Genomic DNA, 13,343 nt, shown 5'->3' on the forward strand with positions numbered 1-13,343 from the left:
CAATTCTTCTGCGCGTAGGGTATAGATCGAACATCCAGGATTTCACTGCATGCACACAAAGTACTCAATCATGCTTTGCAGTTGGGTTTTCGATAATATTCCTTCCTATACAATGTATGGGCTTCTGTTGAGAACCCACCTCCCCGAGTCCCTCCTCCTTTGTCCAGCAGCATGTCCTGCTCTGTGCCTTCCTTGACCATTCTCCTTGTCAACATGTACTGCAGCTGGAATATCTTAAGTCTAAAAGAATGGCCAGGCTGACAGAAGGACAGTACCAAAGGAAAGCCTGGGCCAACAGAGAATCAGCACCATGGGAGGGGCCAGGTTGATTGGGGGGTATGCAGTTCTATGGGAGCTTGAGGGCTAAATCTTGATTAACCATCATACTTGAGTAATTGGCATCGTCAAGCTTGGCATGTGCTAGAAATCACATTGTGTTGGATCAGCCACATGTTTTTTCAGCAAACAGTGTTCCATCTTCCATCCACACAAACATCAGAGGTTTGTTCAATTCCTCATTGTAATGTCATGGTCGATTGACTAAAACAATATGAACCTTAAGTATTAGTATTATTTCATCCAGACAGCAATTAAAGGATGTTTGTGTAAGCCTGAAAATGACTTCTCAAATATTAAATGCTGGTTAATTCATGCCTGGTAGATTTTTTTTTATACATCAAGGCTTCCAAAACAAGCAAATTTTTAGAGGTTCACACCAATGAAGAGTATTTATTAAAATTCTCTTTTTTATGCCCAATATATCAATATTATGGGATTTTATAAAAGCAAGACATCTATAATGTAATGGAATATCCTTAGTCGGCTGACTTAGTGATGCAGCACTTTATAATGAATAGTCTTATTAAGTACAAACTTCAATGCATAGAACAAGTTATCTAAAATAATTGCAAATTAAAATTATATGTAAGATCAAATTTATACTCTATTCTGTGTTATAACGGTTGTATAATTTTACCATAAATGAAAAAGCAAATCATGTTAGTTATATAGATAAATTCAATCGATATATTGCTGGCTCTGGTGTCACACTTTGCTGCCAGAATTGTCATAACATTCCCTGGCTGTTAATAAAACCATTTATAACAAGTTAATCATTTCTACATCTTTTAAACCATCAACTGAACCTCAATGAAAATCATCAGCATTCATGTCTGTATGTGACAAGGGTTTTCTTGAAATATGTTTAATGTTAAAAACAATATCTTGTGTTAACTAAGTTGATCTTCACATTTTAATCATGTCACACTTTTTCAACTAAATCCCTTTCTTGAATATGTGTTATTATTAAAAACTGAAAATTTGATTTTTATTGAACTTTCTCACTCGGCCCAGCAATAATATTTTCCAGTCTGGTGCAAAGACTATTCTTCCACACATAATGCCATGAGCCTTGTGCAGTCAGAATATTAGAGCCCAGAAGGATTGCACTCACTAGGTATAACATGGCTTCTCCTCCAAAGATCTGCCATCTCCAATGAAAATTTTCCAGCCCTTTAAACATTTTGAAAAAAATCTGATCAGATTATAAATTCATGACTACAACATATGTAAGTAAAATGGAGTAATTTTATTTTTATTAAAACATTCAATGTTAAATCAAATAACTCTTCATGAGGTGCTAGACAAATAATCAATTAATAATAGAAATAAAGATTACTTCAAATGTTCCATTTGACCTTTCCATTACTTCAGGCAGATATTAAAAACCCTGCATAACTATTCAGTGAAGAGCAGTAAGTTCTCCTAATGTTATGTTCGACCTTTCTCCATCAGCTATAATATAAAAAACAAAGTTGTGTTCATTGCTTTGCTGCTTTTGAGACCTTGCTGAAGAATTAACAGTAAACAGACAATATTAATAACGCCAAATTTCTGAAAAACATGCTAAAGTTACAGAACATGCACATATATGTTCCTTCTAAACATATAAATGTACAAATTGGGAGCAGAAGGAGCTGCTCCACCAATCTACAAGGTCACCATAGACTGTTATCTCAACTTTGCATTCAAGCCTACCCTTGGCTTATCACGCAGCTATCTACTTTTGCCTTAAAAAACTCAAATACTCCGTTTCCACTGACCTTTGAGGAAGCCAGTACCTGCTGAGAGATTTGCTGACGAGCCAAATAATTCCCTCATCTCTGTCTTAAATGGGCAAACCTTTATCTTCCAACTGTGACCTCTTATTCCAGATTCCCCCACAAAAAGTAACATATCCCACATCTACCATGGAAAGATGCCTCTGGATCTTATATGTTTCAACAAAGCCTTCTCCCACCCCAGTAGACTAATTGGATGCAAGCCTAGCCTGCCCAACATTTCCTCATATTAGTATTTGCGATCCTTCTCTGAACTACTTCACATTTACATCATTTCTCAAATAAGATGACCAATACTATACACAGTATTCTAGATATGGGCTCACCAATGCTTTATATAACCTCCCTTCTCTTGTATTCAATTCTGCTAGCAGTAAACAATAATATTCTGTTACCTTTCCTAATTGCTTGCTTTACCTGCATACTAGCCTTTTGTGAATCATGATACCTCATGACACCTCGATCCCTTTGCTTCTCAGAGTTCTGCAATCTCTCCCCAGTTAGATAATATGCATTTTTCATTTATTTTTGTTACCTTTGTGTTACCAAATTTAGCAACTATATCTTAAGCTCTTTCATCCAAATTAGTTGGATAACCTGTAATTCTTGAGAGCACAGATCCCTGTGGCACACCATTCATTACATTTTGCCAAACAGAAAAATAACTGTTTCCTGTTAGTCAGCCAATCTTCCACCTATGCCAATATGTTACCTCCTACACCATGAACTTTTATTTTCCACAGTCGCCTTTGGTGTAATACCTCATCAAATGTCTGCTGGAATCTAAGTATCATAGATTCACCAGTCTGCCTTTATCATCAGCTCGCGAAACAGCTTCAAAGTGTTCTGATAAAACCCGATTCTGAAATTGGTCAAACATGATTTCCCTTTCACAAAACCAAGTTGACTTTGCCAGGTTGCCTTGAATTTTCCTAAGAACCTGCCATCATATTTTCAAGAATTGCTTCTAACATTTTCCCTATGACAGATGTTAAGCTAACTAACCTGTAGTTTCTTGCTTTCTATCTCTTCCTTTTTGAATAAGAGAGTTGCATTTACTATTTTCTAATTTATTTGACCTTTCCAAAATCTAGGGAATTTTGAAAAAATTAATAATTACACTTCAACCATCTCACAAACCACTTCTTTGAAAACCCTCGGATGAAACACATGAGAATTCAATTACTTCTTCGCCCACAGCTGCAAATACTTGCTCACTACCACTTTCTTGATTATGGTAATTTTCCTGATTGTCTCCCATGCTTCCTGAATTCCTGATTTATATTTATTTCTGGGATGTTTATTCTATCCTCTATAGTTCTCTATATCCTCAGGCCAATTGAAATCTTTGAAGAGATCAGATTACTTAAGTACTGAGGTATGATATTGTAGATTGCAGATTAAAAGGGCAAGTATTTGTCACATTACTACTTCTTGTTACATACTTAGTTGTCTTATTTGTCAATCCTTTTGTAATTTCATTTCAAAATATTAAAGATTTTACCGAACTTGAAAACTATTTATTCTATTGTCACAGACACAACGAATTTTCCACAATTCATTATCAGTAATCACATAATCACTTGATTATCAGATTCTGGTGTCAAAGAATGAGTAACCAGTTCTTCCACTTCAGGACCACCCAGCTGTTTTAGTGTATTTTGCTGGCATAAGGTACCTTATCTTTTTCCAAAAGTATGAATTCTGTGATAGAGATTCATTTGTCCACTTCACTGATCTGTCTGATTTCAGAATAAGTTGAAGTGACTGTGGTAAAAGTGTAATGTCTCTTATTGGAAGATATTCAATAAGTATTGGCTTTATTAACCTCTCAACCAAAGCTTGATGAAGACCTGTCATCAGGCCATACGTAGAACTATCATTTGCCATGCACTCCGCACACAGTATAATAATCAATGTTCTGGATTTGTTAATGTAGGAAAGTATTTCACTGGCAGAAGCTGCAAAGAAAAAAAGTAGATGATCAAATAATTTAATACAATAATCACACACACATACAAAATCACAAACCTGTGCTACTTTACAGATCATTAACCTGAATACTCAGATATTTGTAATGCTTTATTTTATGCTGCTCCTTGGCTGCACGATTCAGATTTGTCAAACTTCTTAAATCACGAATGTACTCTCAAAGGCAAAAATTAAATTGCAGATTCTAGAAACCTGAGGTTGAAACAGAAAATGCTAAAAATACTCACCAGACCAGGCAGCTTCTGTGGAGAACTCTGATGAAAGATCATTGATCTGAAATGTTAACCCTGTTAGAAGGGAGGAGGTATTTGCAGCCTTATAGCACAATAAGGTGGATAAATCTCCAGAACCTGACCGAGTGCATCCTCGGACTTTGTGGGAAGCTAGAGAAGAAATTGCAGGGGCCCTTGCTGAGATATTTGCTTCATCATTAGCCACTGGTAAAGTTCTTGAAGTCTGGAAGTTGGTTAATGTTGTTCTGTTGTTTAAGAAGGGTAGCAAAGACAAGCCAGCGAACCACAGCCTGACATCAGTAGTGGGGAAGTTATGGAGGGAATTCAGAGGGAAAGGGTCTGCCAGCATTTGGATAAACCAAGCCTGCATGGCTTTGTGCATGGAAAGTCGTGCATGTGAAATCTTTTAGAGTTTTTTGAAGAGGTAACCAAAAGGGTAGATGAGGGTAGGGCAGTGGATGTTGTCCATTTGGACTTTAGCAAAGCCTTCGACAAGGTCCCACATGGCAGGCTGGTCTGGAAGGTTAGGTTCCATGGAATCCTGGGAGAGTTGGGAGGTGGATTCAAAATTGGCTCAGAGGTAGGAAGCAGAGGGTGGTGGTTAAAGATTGTTTCTTGGAATGGAGGCCAGTGACTAGTGGTGTACCACAGGGGTTGGTGTTGCAACATTTGTTACTCATTATTTACATAAGTGATTTGGATGTGAATGCATAAGGCCTGATTAGTAAGTTTGTGGATGACAGAAAATTAGGAGGAGTTTTTGATAGTGAAGGAGGTTATCATTGATTACAGTGGGATCTTGATCAGTTGGGGAAGTGGGCCGAGGAGTGGCAAATGAATTTCAACACAGATAAGTGTGAGGTGATGCATTTTGGAAAGTCAAACCAGTGTAGGACTTACACTATTAATGGTAGGGCATTAGGGAGTGTAATGGAACAGAGGGACCTAGGAGTACAAGTACATAGTTCATTGAAAGCAGAGTCACAGGTAGACAGGATGGTGATAAAAGCATTTAGCACGCTGGCCTTCATCAGTCAGTGCACTGAGTATAGCTGTTGGGACATTATGTTGCAGTTGTATAAGTCGTTGGTGAGGGCACACTTGGAGTACTGTGTACAATTTTGGTCACCCTATTATAGAAGAGACATGGTTAAACTGGAAAGAGTGCAGAAAAGATTTAGGAGGATGTTGCCAGGACTAGAGGGCCTGAGTTATAGGGTGAGGTTGGGCCACGCTGGGTCTTTATTCCTTGTAATGTAGGAGAATGAGGGGCGTCTTTACAGAAATGTTTAAAATTATGAGGGGAATAGATAAGGTGGATGGTAACAGTCTTTTCCCCAGGGTAGGTGAGTCCAAAACTAGGGGGTATAGATTTGGGGTGAGAGGGGAAAGATTTAAAAGGAACCTGAGGGGCGACCTTTTCATGCAGAGGGTGATGAGTATATAGAACAAGCTGCCAGAGGAAGTGGTTGAGGCAGGTACAATAGTACCATTTAAGAAGCATTTGGATAGGTACACGGAGGGGTGGGGCTTGGAGGGATATGGGCTGAATGCAGGTAATTGGGACTGGCTGGGTGGGCACTGTGGTTGGCATGGACTGGTTGGGCCGAAGGGCCTGGATCCATGCTGTATTGCTCTATGACTCTGTTTTTCTCTCTCCATAAATTCTGCCTGACCTGCTGATTGTATTGTTCATATCTTTCCTCAAATGTTTGACCTTTTGATATGATGCAGAACAGCACAATCATCTAAGTTGATTGACAAAATTGTGAGCAGTTTACTTCAGTCAAAGTAGGGGACAGAATTAGTGACAGAAATTTGGAGTCTGTGGGAGGAGCAACTGATGATGGATTCAGGCTTCTCAACTTTTAACTCAAAGTAGATTGAGTATCACCCAAAAATATGTAAGGATGCTATTCCATTGTCCCAGTTCCCCTGCCTCCACTTTAATGATGAGCCTTTCCACAGCCATGTGCCACTAAGATGTCTTTCTTTTTCCTTCACCATGGTTTCCCTTTCACCATAATTGTTAAAGCCCTTGACTGCATCTCATCGATTCCCATGTGTCCACTGTCGTCCCTCGTCCTCCCAGACAGAGTAAAGGTAGAGTTCTCCTGGTCGTCACTATCCCCACCTACCTCCAACCTCCTTCTCGATTTTCTCCACCATAACAAGGTTGCCCCATGAGGCACATCTTCTCTTCCCCTCCCCTTTCAGCACTCTGAAGGAACTATTACCTTCACAACTCCCTGCTCTGCCCTTCCATCTACCAACCACTCCCTTTCTCGTGGTATTTTCCCATACAACCTCAGGTGATGCAACACCTGCTCTTCCCATCATCCAGGACCCAACAGTCCTTTCAAGTGAAGCAGCAATTCACTCACACTTCATCTAATCTAATGTATTGTAATGTATTTGGTTTTAACAATGTGGTCTCCCCTACACTGGAGAAACCAGACGTAAATTGGGAGAGCACATTACAGAGCACCTGCATTCATTTGGCAGGGGTTACCCTGAGCTTCCAGTTGCCTGTCACTTTAATTCTGCATCCCATTCCCCCTCTGACCTATCTGTCTGCGGCCTCATACTCTTTTCCCACGAGGCCTAACATTAACTTAAGGAACAGCTTTGGGACTCAATATTAAATTCAACAGTTTCAGGTAATTCAACAGATGTAGTTTCATCACACTGGCAGCAAGTGTTAAATGAAACAATTTGCTATCAGCTTCTCAAGGATAACAAGGGATGGGCAATTAATGCTGGCTTTGCAATGTCCATATCCCATGAATGAATTTAAAACAGTGAGAAGAAAGTATTTACAATATTATTTGGTATGCTGTCTAGAAATCAAAGTTAGGTTGACATTAAGAGGAATGCATGAGATGAGCCAAGAGTCAGAGAAGAAATGAGAGAGAGAGAGAGAGAGAGAGAGAGAGATAGAAATGCAGTGGAAGGGAATAGGATGGGTTTGGCTGAATAGGAGCACACTTGAAGCATCAAAGACAAAGACATTGATGAAATTTTTGCATTCCTGGTTAGAGGTAAGATAAAGAAAAGGTTTAAGGAAGTAGATGCTAATAAATGTATTTTCTCATAAAAGTGTATTTTTTCAGCACTGCATTTAAGTTGAAGAGGCAATCCTACCTGCTCCAGGAAGAACATCACGTTCATAAATGCACAGCCGATAACCAAATTTTTGTTCTAGAATTGCAGGTAACAGTTTCAAAGCAAAAGTTTCTCCCTCAGCACTGATGAGAGCCTCATTGCTCTTAAGAAGCAATACATATGCATCATATTCCTTACCATCTGAAAATCAAATCCAAAATATCAGTATTAATTACTGTAGTTACTGCGCTGAATATTATGTACTGATGACTATTGCCTTATATACCAATGGATGAGCTGCACTGAAATGGAAAGCTCCAGTCATTAGTGTGGATATTGTGAAAAGCTGCTGGTCTAAATTTTTAGGCTTTCATCCAAGGCAAACAGCACCTTAAAAACAGTAGATAATAACCTGCCCATTTTCACCAAACCTGTGGCCATGATTTGCTTTCCCAAGCCTCCTCTAGATCAAGAGGAGGCGTCATGTTAATTTAAACCAAATCCTACAACATGTATTGGACCCAGGTTAAATGATTTAAACAAATTATTACTTCATGAGAAACAAAGGACTGCAGATGCTGGAATCTAGATGAAAAACACGATGATGCTGGAGGAACTCAGCAGGCCAGGCAGCATCCTTGGAGAAAAGCAGGCGGTCAACGTTTCGGGTCAGGACCTTTCTTCAGGACTGAAGATAGGAAAAGGGGAAGCCCAATATATAGGAGGGAAAAGCAGAGCAATGATTAGTGGACAAAAGAGGGGAGGCAGGGTGGGCACAAGGTGGTGATAGGTAGATGCAGGTAAGAGATAGCAATAGGCAGGTGCGGGGGAGGAGGGGAGAGCGGATCCACTGGCGGGATGGGTCAAAGGTAAGGAGAGAAAGGGAAAAAAAAGGTAGAAAAAAAGAGGCTAGGAAAGGGAAGAAGAGAAGAAGCATGGGGGAGGGAGGGATGTTTGTGGGGAAGGGGTGTGGGGATTATTTGAAGTGGGAGAATTCAATGTCCATTCCGTTAGGCTGCAAGGTTCCAAAATGGAAAATGAGGTGCTGTTCCTCCAGTTTGCGCTTGGAATTCTTCTGGCAGTGGAGGAGGTACGTCATGTATTTGTGACAGGAACGGTGTATCGTTGCTAAGAACGCAGAGTCGGTTCAAAATAAACTCCAGGTAAAACAATTCCAAAGTACCAGTCACCAAAGTTACTTTTGCACTTCCAGGCTGGAAGGTATCACTTTCCTGGAGGAGTCTGGGGCCTGTGGGAGGGGGGAAAAGGGTGAAGAACTGTGAAGTTTGCTAAAACTGCTGACGTCACCTGGTTGATGGTGGTGGGAGTAGGAAGGTGATGTGGCAGTTCCTGCTTTAGAAATCATTTGCATAGTAAAAGCGTTTGGTGTTTCTGTGACTTAGAATGAATTTTGGTGCATTTTTAAAATTCACAACAGACTGCTTAGGATGTGGAAGGATGCAGGTGATTGCAACCCCATCTTACAGATGTGTCGATGTCCTGACCAGGCAGAGGTGCTGACCTGTCTGCGCACATGATCCATTGCTTTGATATGAATCAAAATAAGATTTATATATACATTTTATTTTCAGAATTTTACCTTGTAGAGTTTCATCCCTGGAGGTTAAGTCCCTGAAGCAAAGAACAAAGTCTATCTTGAACCTGACATAGACAACTGCTACAATAATGATAACAGCCAAGGTTGTGAAGAGCAGCAGGAATATTAGACTGGTGTCATGCTTGCCTAAGGAAAATAAAATTTGTGATCAGTCTCATAAATGCAGAATACCAATCAAATATTGCAGTGTCTATTAACCACAGAGAACACAAAGCTCTACAGTTTCTGCAGTTATCTTTCTCTCTATGGAAAGGTATATGTGTGAGAAAGGGAATGATTAGGAAGTTAGCTCATTGAAATGTACAAATGAGAGGATGGATGCAGGGATAATAGACAGGGATAACATTTCCTCTGGCCAGGTGTCAGATGTCACAATCTCAAAATAAGGGGCTGGCTGTTCAGTACCCAGAGGTTTCATTACCCAGAGGGTAGTGAATCTTTGGAATGCAATGCCCATAAGTCCCATGAAGGCTCAGTCACCAAGTGCGTTCAAGACAGAGGTTGACAGATTTTTAGATAATAAGAAAATCAAGAGATATGGGATTAGTGAAGGAACATGCTGTTAAGGTACAAGATCAGCCATGAGCTTATTGAATGGTGGAGAAGATAAGAGCAGTGGATTGACCTTCTATTGCTTGTGCAGTTAGGTGGTATTGATACAGAGCAAATACCACTTGTCAGGCTTCAGCAATGTTGTTTATCAGTGCATTGTTTCAGCCGTTTATTTTAAACATTCAAAGACCTGAAATGCTAACTATTTATCTTCATTTAGATATTGCCTGCTGAGTGTTTCCAGCACTTTTTGACTTAATGGCAGATTTCTAGCATTGGCAGGTTTTTCAATCTTTATTTTAATCAATTATTTGAAGTGGGCAGGAATTAGTAGAGTGTAACAATAATTTTTGACACAATCTAACTTACTACTGATTATCAGTTTGCAGCAGGTGCTGTGGAAATCATGATTGCAGCACTCACCTTCCCTCTTCTCACTCTCCCTTCCCCTGGTTCCCACCATTACACTTGCTCGTGCTGATCCAAACCTAACGCAAATACTTTAGACAAAACGTAAAATCCTGCATGTATATAAAAAAAAGTGTTGGAAACGTAGCAGGTCAGACAGAAGGTATGGGACGATCAAAATAATGAATGTTTCAGGGCTGGACCCTTCTACAGAAATGGAAAAAATGACACGTAAACAGCATCTAGAAATGGAAGGAACAAAAGGAAACAAAAAAAACACATACAAATAGATAAACAATAAAGGGGAGAAGCCCATCTTTGAAGTGGTGGTGAAAAAAAAATGCCATTTCTGTTTCGGTTGACGAACAGAAGCATTTTGCTTTTGTCTTTCATTTCTCTCACTTTGCCTCCTTATTGAGTCATGTCATTTATCCATCTCTGGTTTTCAACAAGCGTTTTAGTGGTTTCTCTTCTTTTTGTCTGTTTTTCTCCCTCCCACTACCGATAGTTCTGTTCCTTATTAAATGCTATTCATCTGCAAACCACAATAACACCTTCCAGTTTTAACATGATCCATAGCTAATGCTTCTGAGTTTTTCTCACACATTATATCAATGCAATGAAGAGAATAGGTAACTGCACTACAATAAAAAAAGAACAGTGATGAATTAGAGCCTAGACAGAATTTAACAATTGACCTCTTTTCATATTCCCATACTCCCTTTATACGAGTTGTATCCCTGTTGCCTTGATGAACCAGGATGAGTGCTTGTATAAAACTAAAGCACTCAACAAAGGTGGACTAATCAAAATTATAGTGCACCATAATACGATGAAGCATAATCTCAGGATAAGGGGTCGGCTACGTAAGACTCAGGCAAGGAAGAACTTCTACTCTTAAGAATCTTTGCAATTCACTATCCGAGAGAGCTGTGCATTCTGAGTTATGCGGTATATTCCAAAGTGTGATAGATGGATTTTGGACTGTAGGTGAATCAAGGGCTATGGAGAAATCAGAAAACTGGAAGCCAAAGATCAGACAAGATATAATTTATTAAATAGTAGAGGAGGCTCAAAGGATAACATGATCTACTCTTGGTCCTGTTTTGTACCTCCTTATTTTCTTAACAAGTCAATTCTATCCAAGTATCAGCCATGGACATGCAGCAGCCACTGCAAGTGAAAACCCAAGCAACATAACTATTGCTCAATCTGAGGCCGACCTAAAATAACTTGGAACATTCTAACCCAGATGCTTAATTTTTCACTGATTTTGATCATCAGAAGTAATCCAGTGTTCCAGCTTCAATTTATTGTCCGATTACTATAATGAGAGAATGCAATACCTTTTTCCAGAAGAGTGATGTTACCATTTAAGTTAGTCTCTGGACAATCTAAAGCACAAGTAAAAGGTTCATTCAGATGCTCTGCTTTGACTCCTTTGAACACAAGGGGCCTTATCATATATATTCTATTGCCTTCTGAGACATTCCTAAAGGGAACAGAATTGTGAGAGTTTCATTATTGAAAATACTGAATGATGTTAATTAAGCACCCAAGGCTTGTGTGGAACTGTTTATAAGCTGTTTATAAAAGTGGGAGGTGTTAAATGGAACATGATAGTATAATTGCACATTTACTCATGCTTGATGGGATTTTGGATTAATAACACCAAGAATAAAACTTACTTTCTTCTATGGATTTTCATCAATTACTATGAAAATAAATGTTAGCTATTTACTTCAGTGACTGTAATCCTGGAGGACCTCCCAGTTTAAACAAAGGCTGATATAAAGCAATAAACTGGAAAATCAACACAGTCGGTAATTGAACTCTGGAGGATATTGCATCCAATGATCTGTTTTCTCTGCAAAAGACGACAATGGGCAGCGTATAATCTATATCAGTATACCTCTTACCTCACAGGACCTTCATAGACTGTTCCATTTATCTCAAAGAATCTGTTTTTATATCGCCAATATAGCATGCAGAAAAGATTGTTTTTGTAGCCAAGAACTGCTTTGCATTCAATTTCTCTCTTATCTCCTAAAACAAAAAAAAGCTCAATAATGTATATTACTTTGATTTTGTAACATTATTTAATTAATTATCCCTTTTAATGTATTTTTACTGTTCTAATTAACTAAATTCTAACAAGATAATCTTTGTTTTCCCTATCACTCATTTAACTGAACAGAAAATTCAGAATGGGACTGAAGACTTGTATTCCTTCCATGGGCTCCCAAATTGGATTGGAGCTTCTATCAGGTCAAGATCAGCAACATAGATCCTCTGTGGTTGTGATCTTGGATTAAATGCCAGGATCACTGTCCTGCTTATATTCACCTCTTGTATAAACATCTAAATCAGACAAGAGAGATCGAGAGAGCAAGAGCAAATTAAACTTGGTCACCATTGGGACTCAGTCACATCTTCAAAAACTCAATCAAATTTGTGAGACATGATCTCCAACAAACAAAGCCTTGCTGTCTATCCCTAATCAGGCCTGGCCTTTCCAAATGCAAATAACCCCTGTACCTCAGAATCCCTTCCAGCAACTTTGCCACTACTGACGTAAGGCTCCCTGACTCGTCCTTGCAACCCTTAAATAAAGGTACAACATTAGCCACACTCCATTCTTCCAGTACCTCACCTGTGGTTAAGGATTATATAAAAATATCTGCCAGGGCCCCAGAAATCTCCTGCCTTGCTTCCACATCGTAGGATACACTCAGTCAGGACCCATAGGTTTATCCATCTTTACGTGCTTAAGGACCACCAACACATCCTCCTTCATAATATTAATATGCTTCAGGATATCACTGTTCTCTTCCTGGACTCACTAGCTTCCATGTCCTTCTCCAAGGTAAATACAACCAATAAGCATTTATTTAAGACCTCGCCATCTCCCATGGCTTCACATGGATTACCACACTGATCTTTAAGAGGATCTATTCTCTCCCTAGTTACCCCTTTGCTCTTAATATATTTGTAGAATCTTTTAAGATTCTCCTTTACCTTATCTGCCAGGGACATCTCATGCCCCCTTTGTCCCCTCCTAGTTTCCTTCTTAAGTGTACTCCCACGCCCCTTATACTCCTCAAGTGACTCACTTGATCCCAGTTGATTATACCTGACACATGCTTCCTTCTTTTTCCTGGCCAGAGCCTCAACATCCCTCATCATCCTGGGTTCCCTAATCCTTCCAACCTTGCCCTTCACTCTAAGAGAAACATGCTAGCCCTTAATTCTTCTTATCTCACTTGTAAAAGTCTACTGCTAACAGCCTCTCCCAATTAATCTTTGCAAGTTCCT

General features: G+C 39.3%; 1 protein-coding gene across 7 annotated transcripts in view; it reads right to left on the reverse strand.

The window, feature by feature from the left end:
- Nucleotides 1-1,648: 1,648 nt before the first annotated feature.
- Nucleotides 1,649-13,343, reverse strand: part of LOC127575928 (interleukin-18 receptor 1-like) — a 31,226-nt gene continuing 19,531 nt past the window's right edge. For 5 of the 7 annotated variants that reach the window (XM_052026181.1, XM_052026180.1, XM_052026177.1 and 2 more), the window contains 5 exons: nt 11,948-12,074; nt 11,375-11,520; nt 9,051-9,194; nt 7,490-7,651; nt 1,649-4,081 (listed from right to left, as the gene is read on the reverse strand). In XM_052026181.1, the coding sequence (XP_051882141.1) occupies nt 3,753-4,081; nt 7,490-7,651; nt 9,051-9,194; nt 11,375-11,520; nt 11,948-12,074 (908 nt within the window). In that variant the 3' untranslated portion in view covers nt 1,649-3,752. The remainder of the gene's footprint in view (nt 4,082-7,489; nt 7,652-9,050; nt 9,195-11,374; nt 11,521-11,947; nt 12,075-13,343) is intronic. The other 2 variants (XM_052026176.1, XM_052026182.1) reach the window with 2 other exon arrangements.

The sequence above is a fragment of the Pristis pectinata genome, chromosome 11 (assembly GCF_009764475.1).
Source record: "Pristis pectinata isolate sPriPec2 chromosome 11, sPriPec2.1.pri, whole genome shotgun sequence".
NCBI lineage: Eukaryota > Metazoa > Chordata > Chondrichthyes > Rhinopristiformes > Pristidae > Pristis > Pristis pectinata.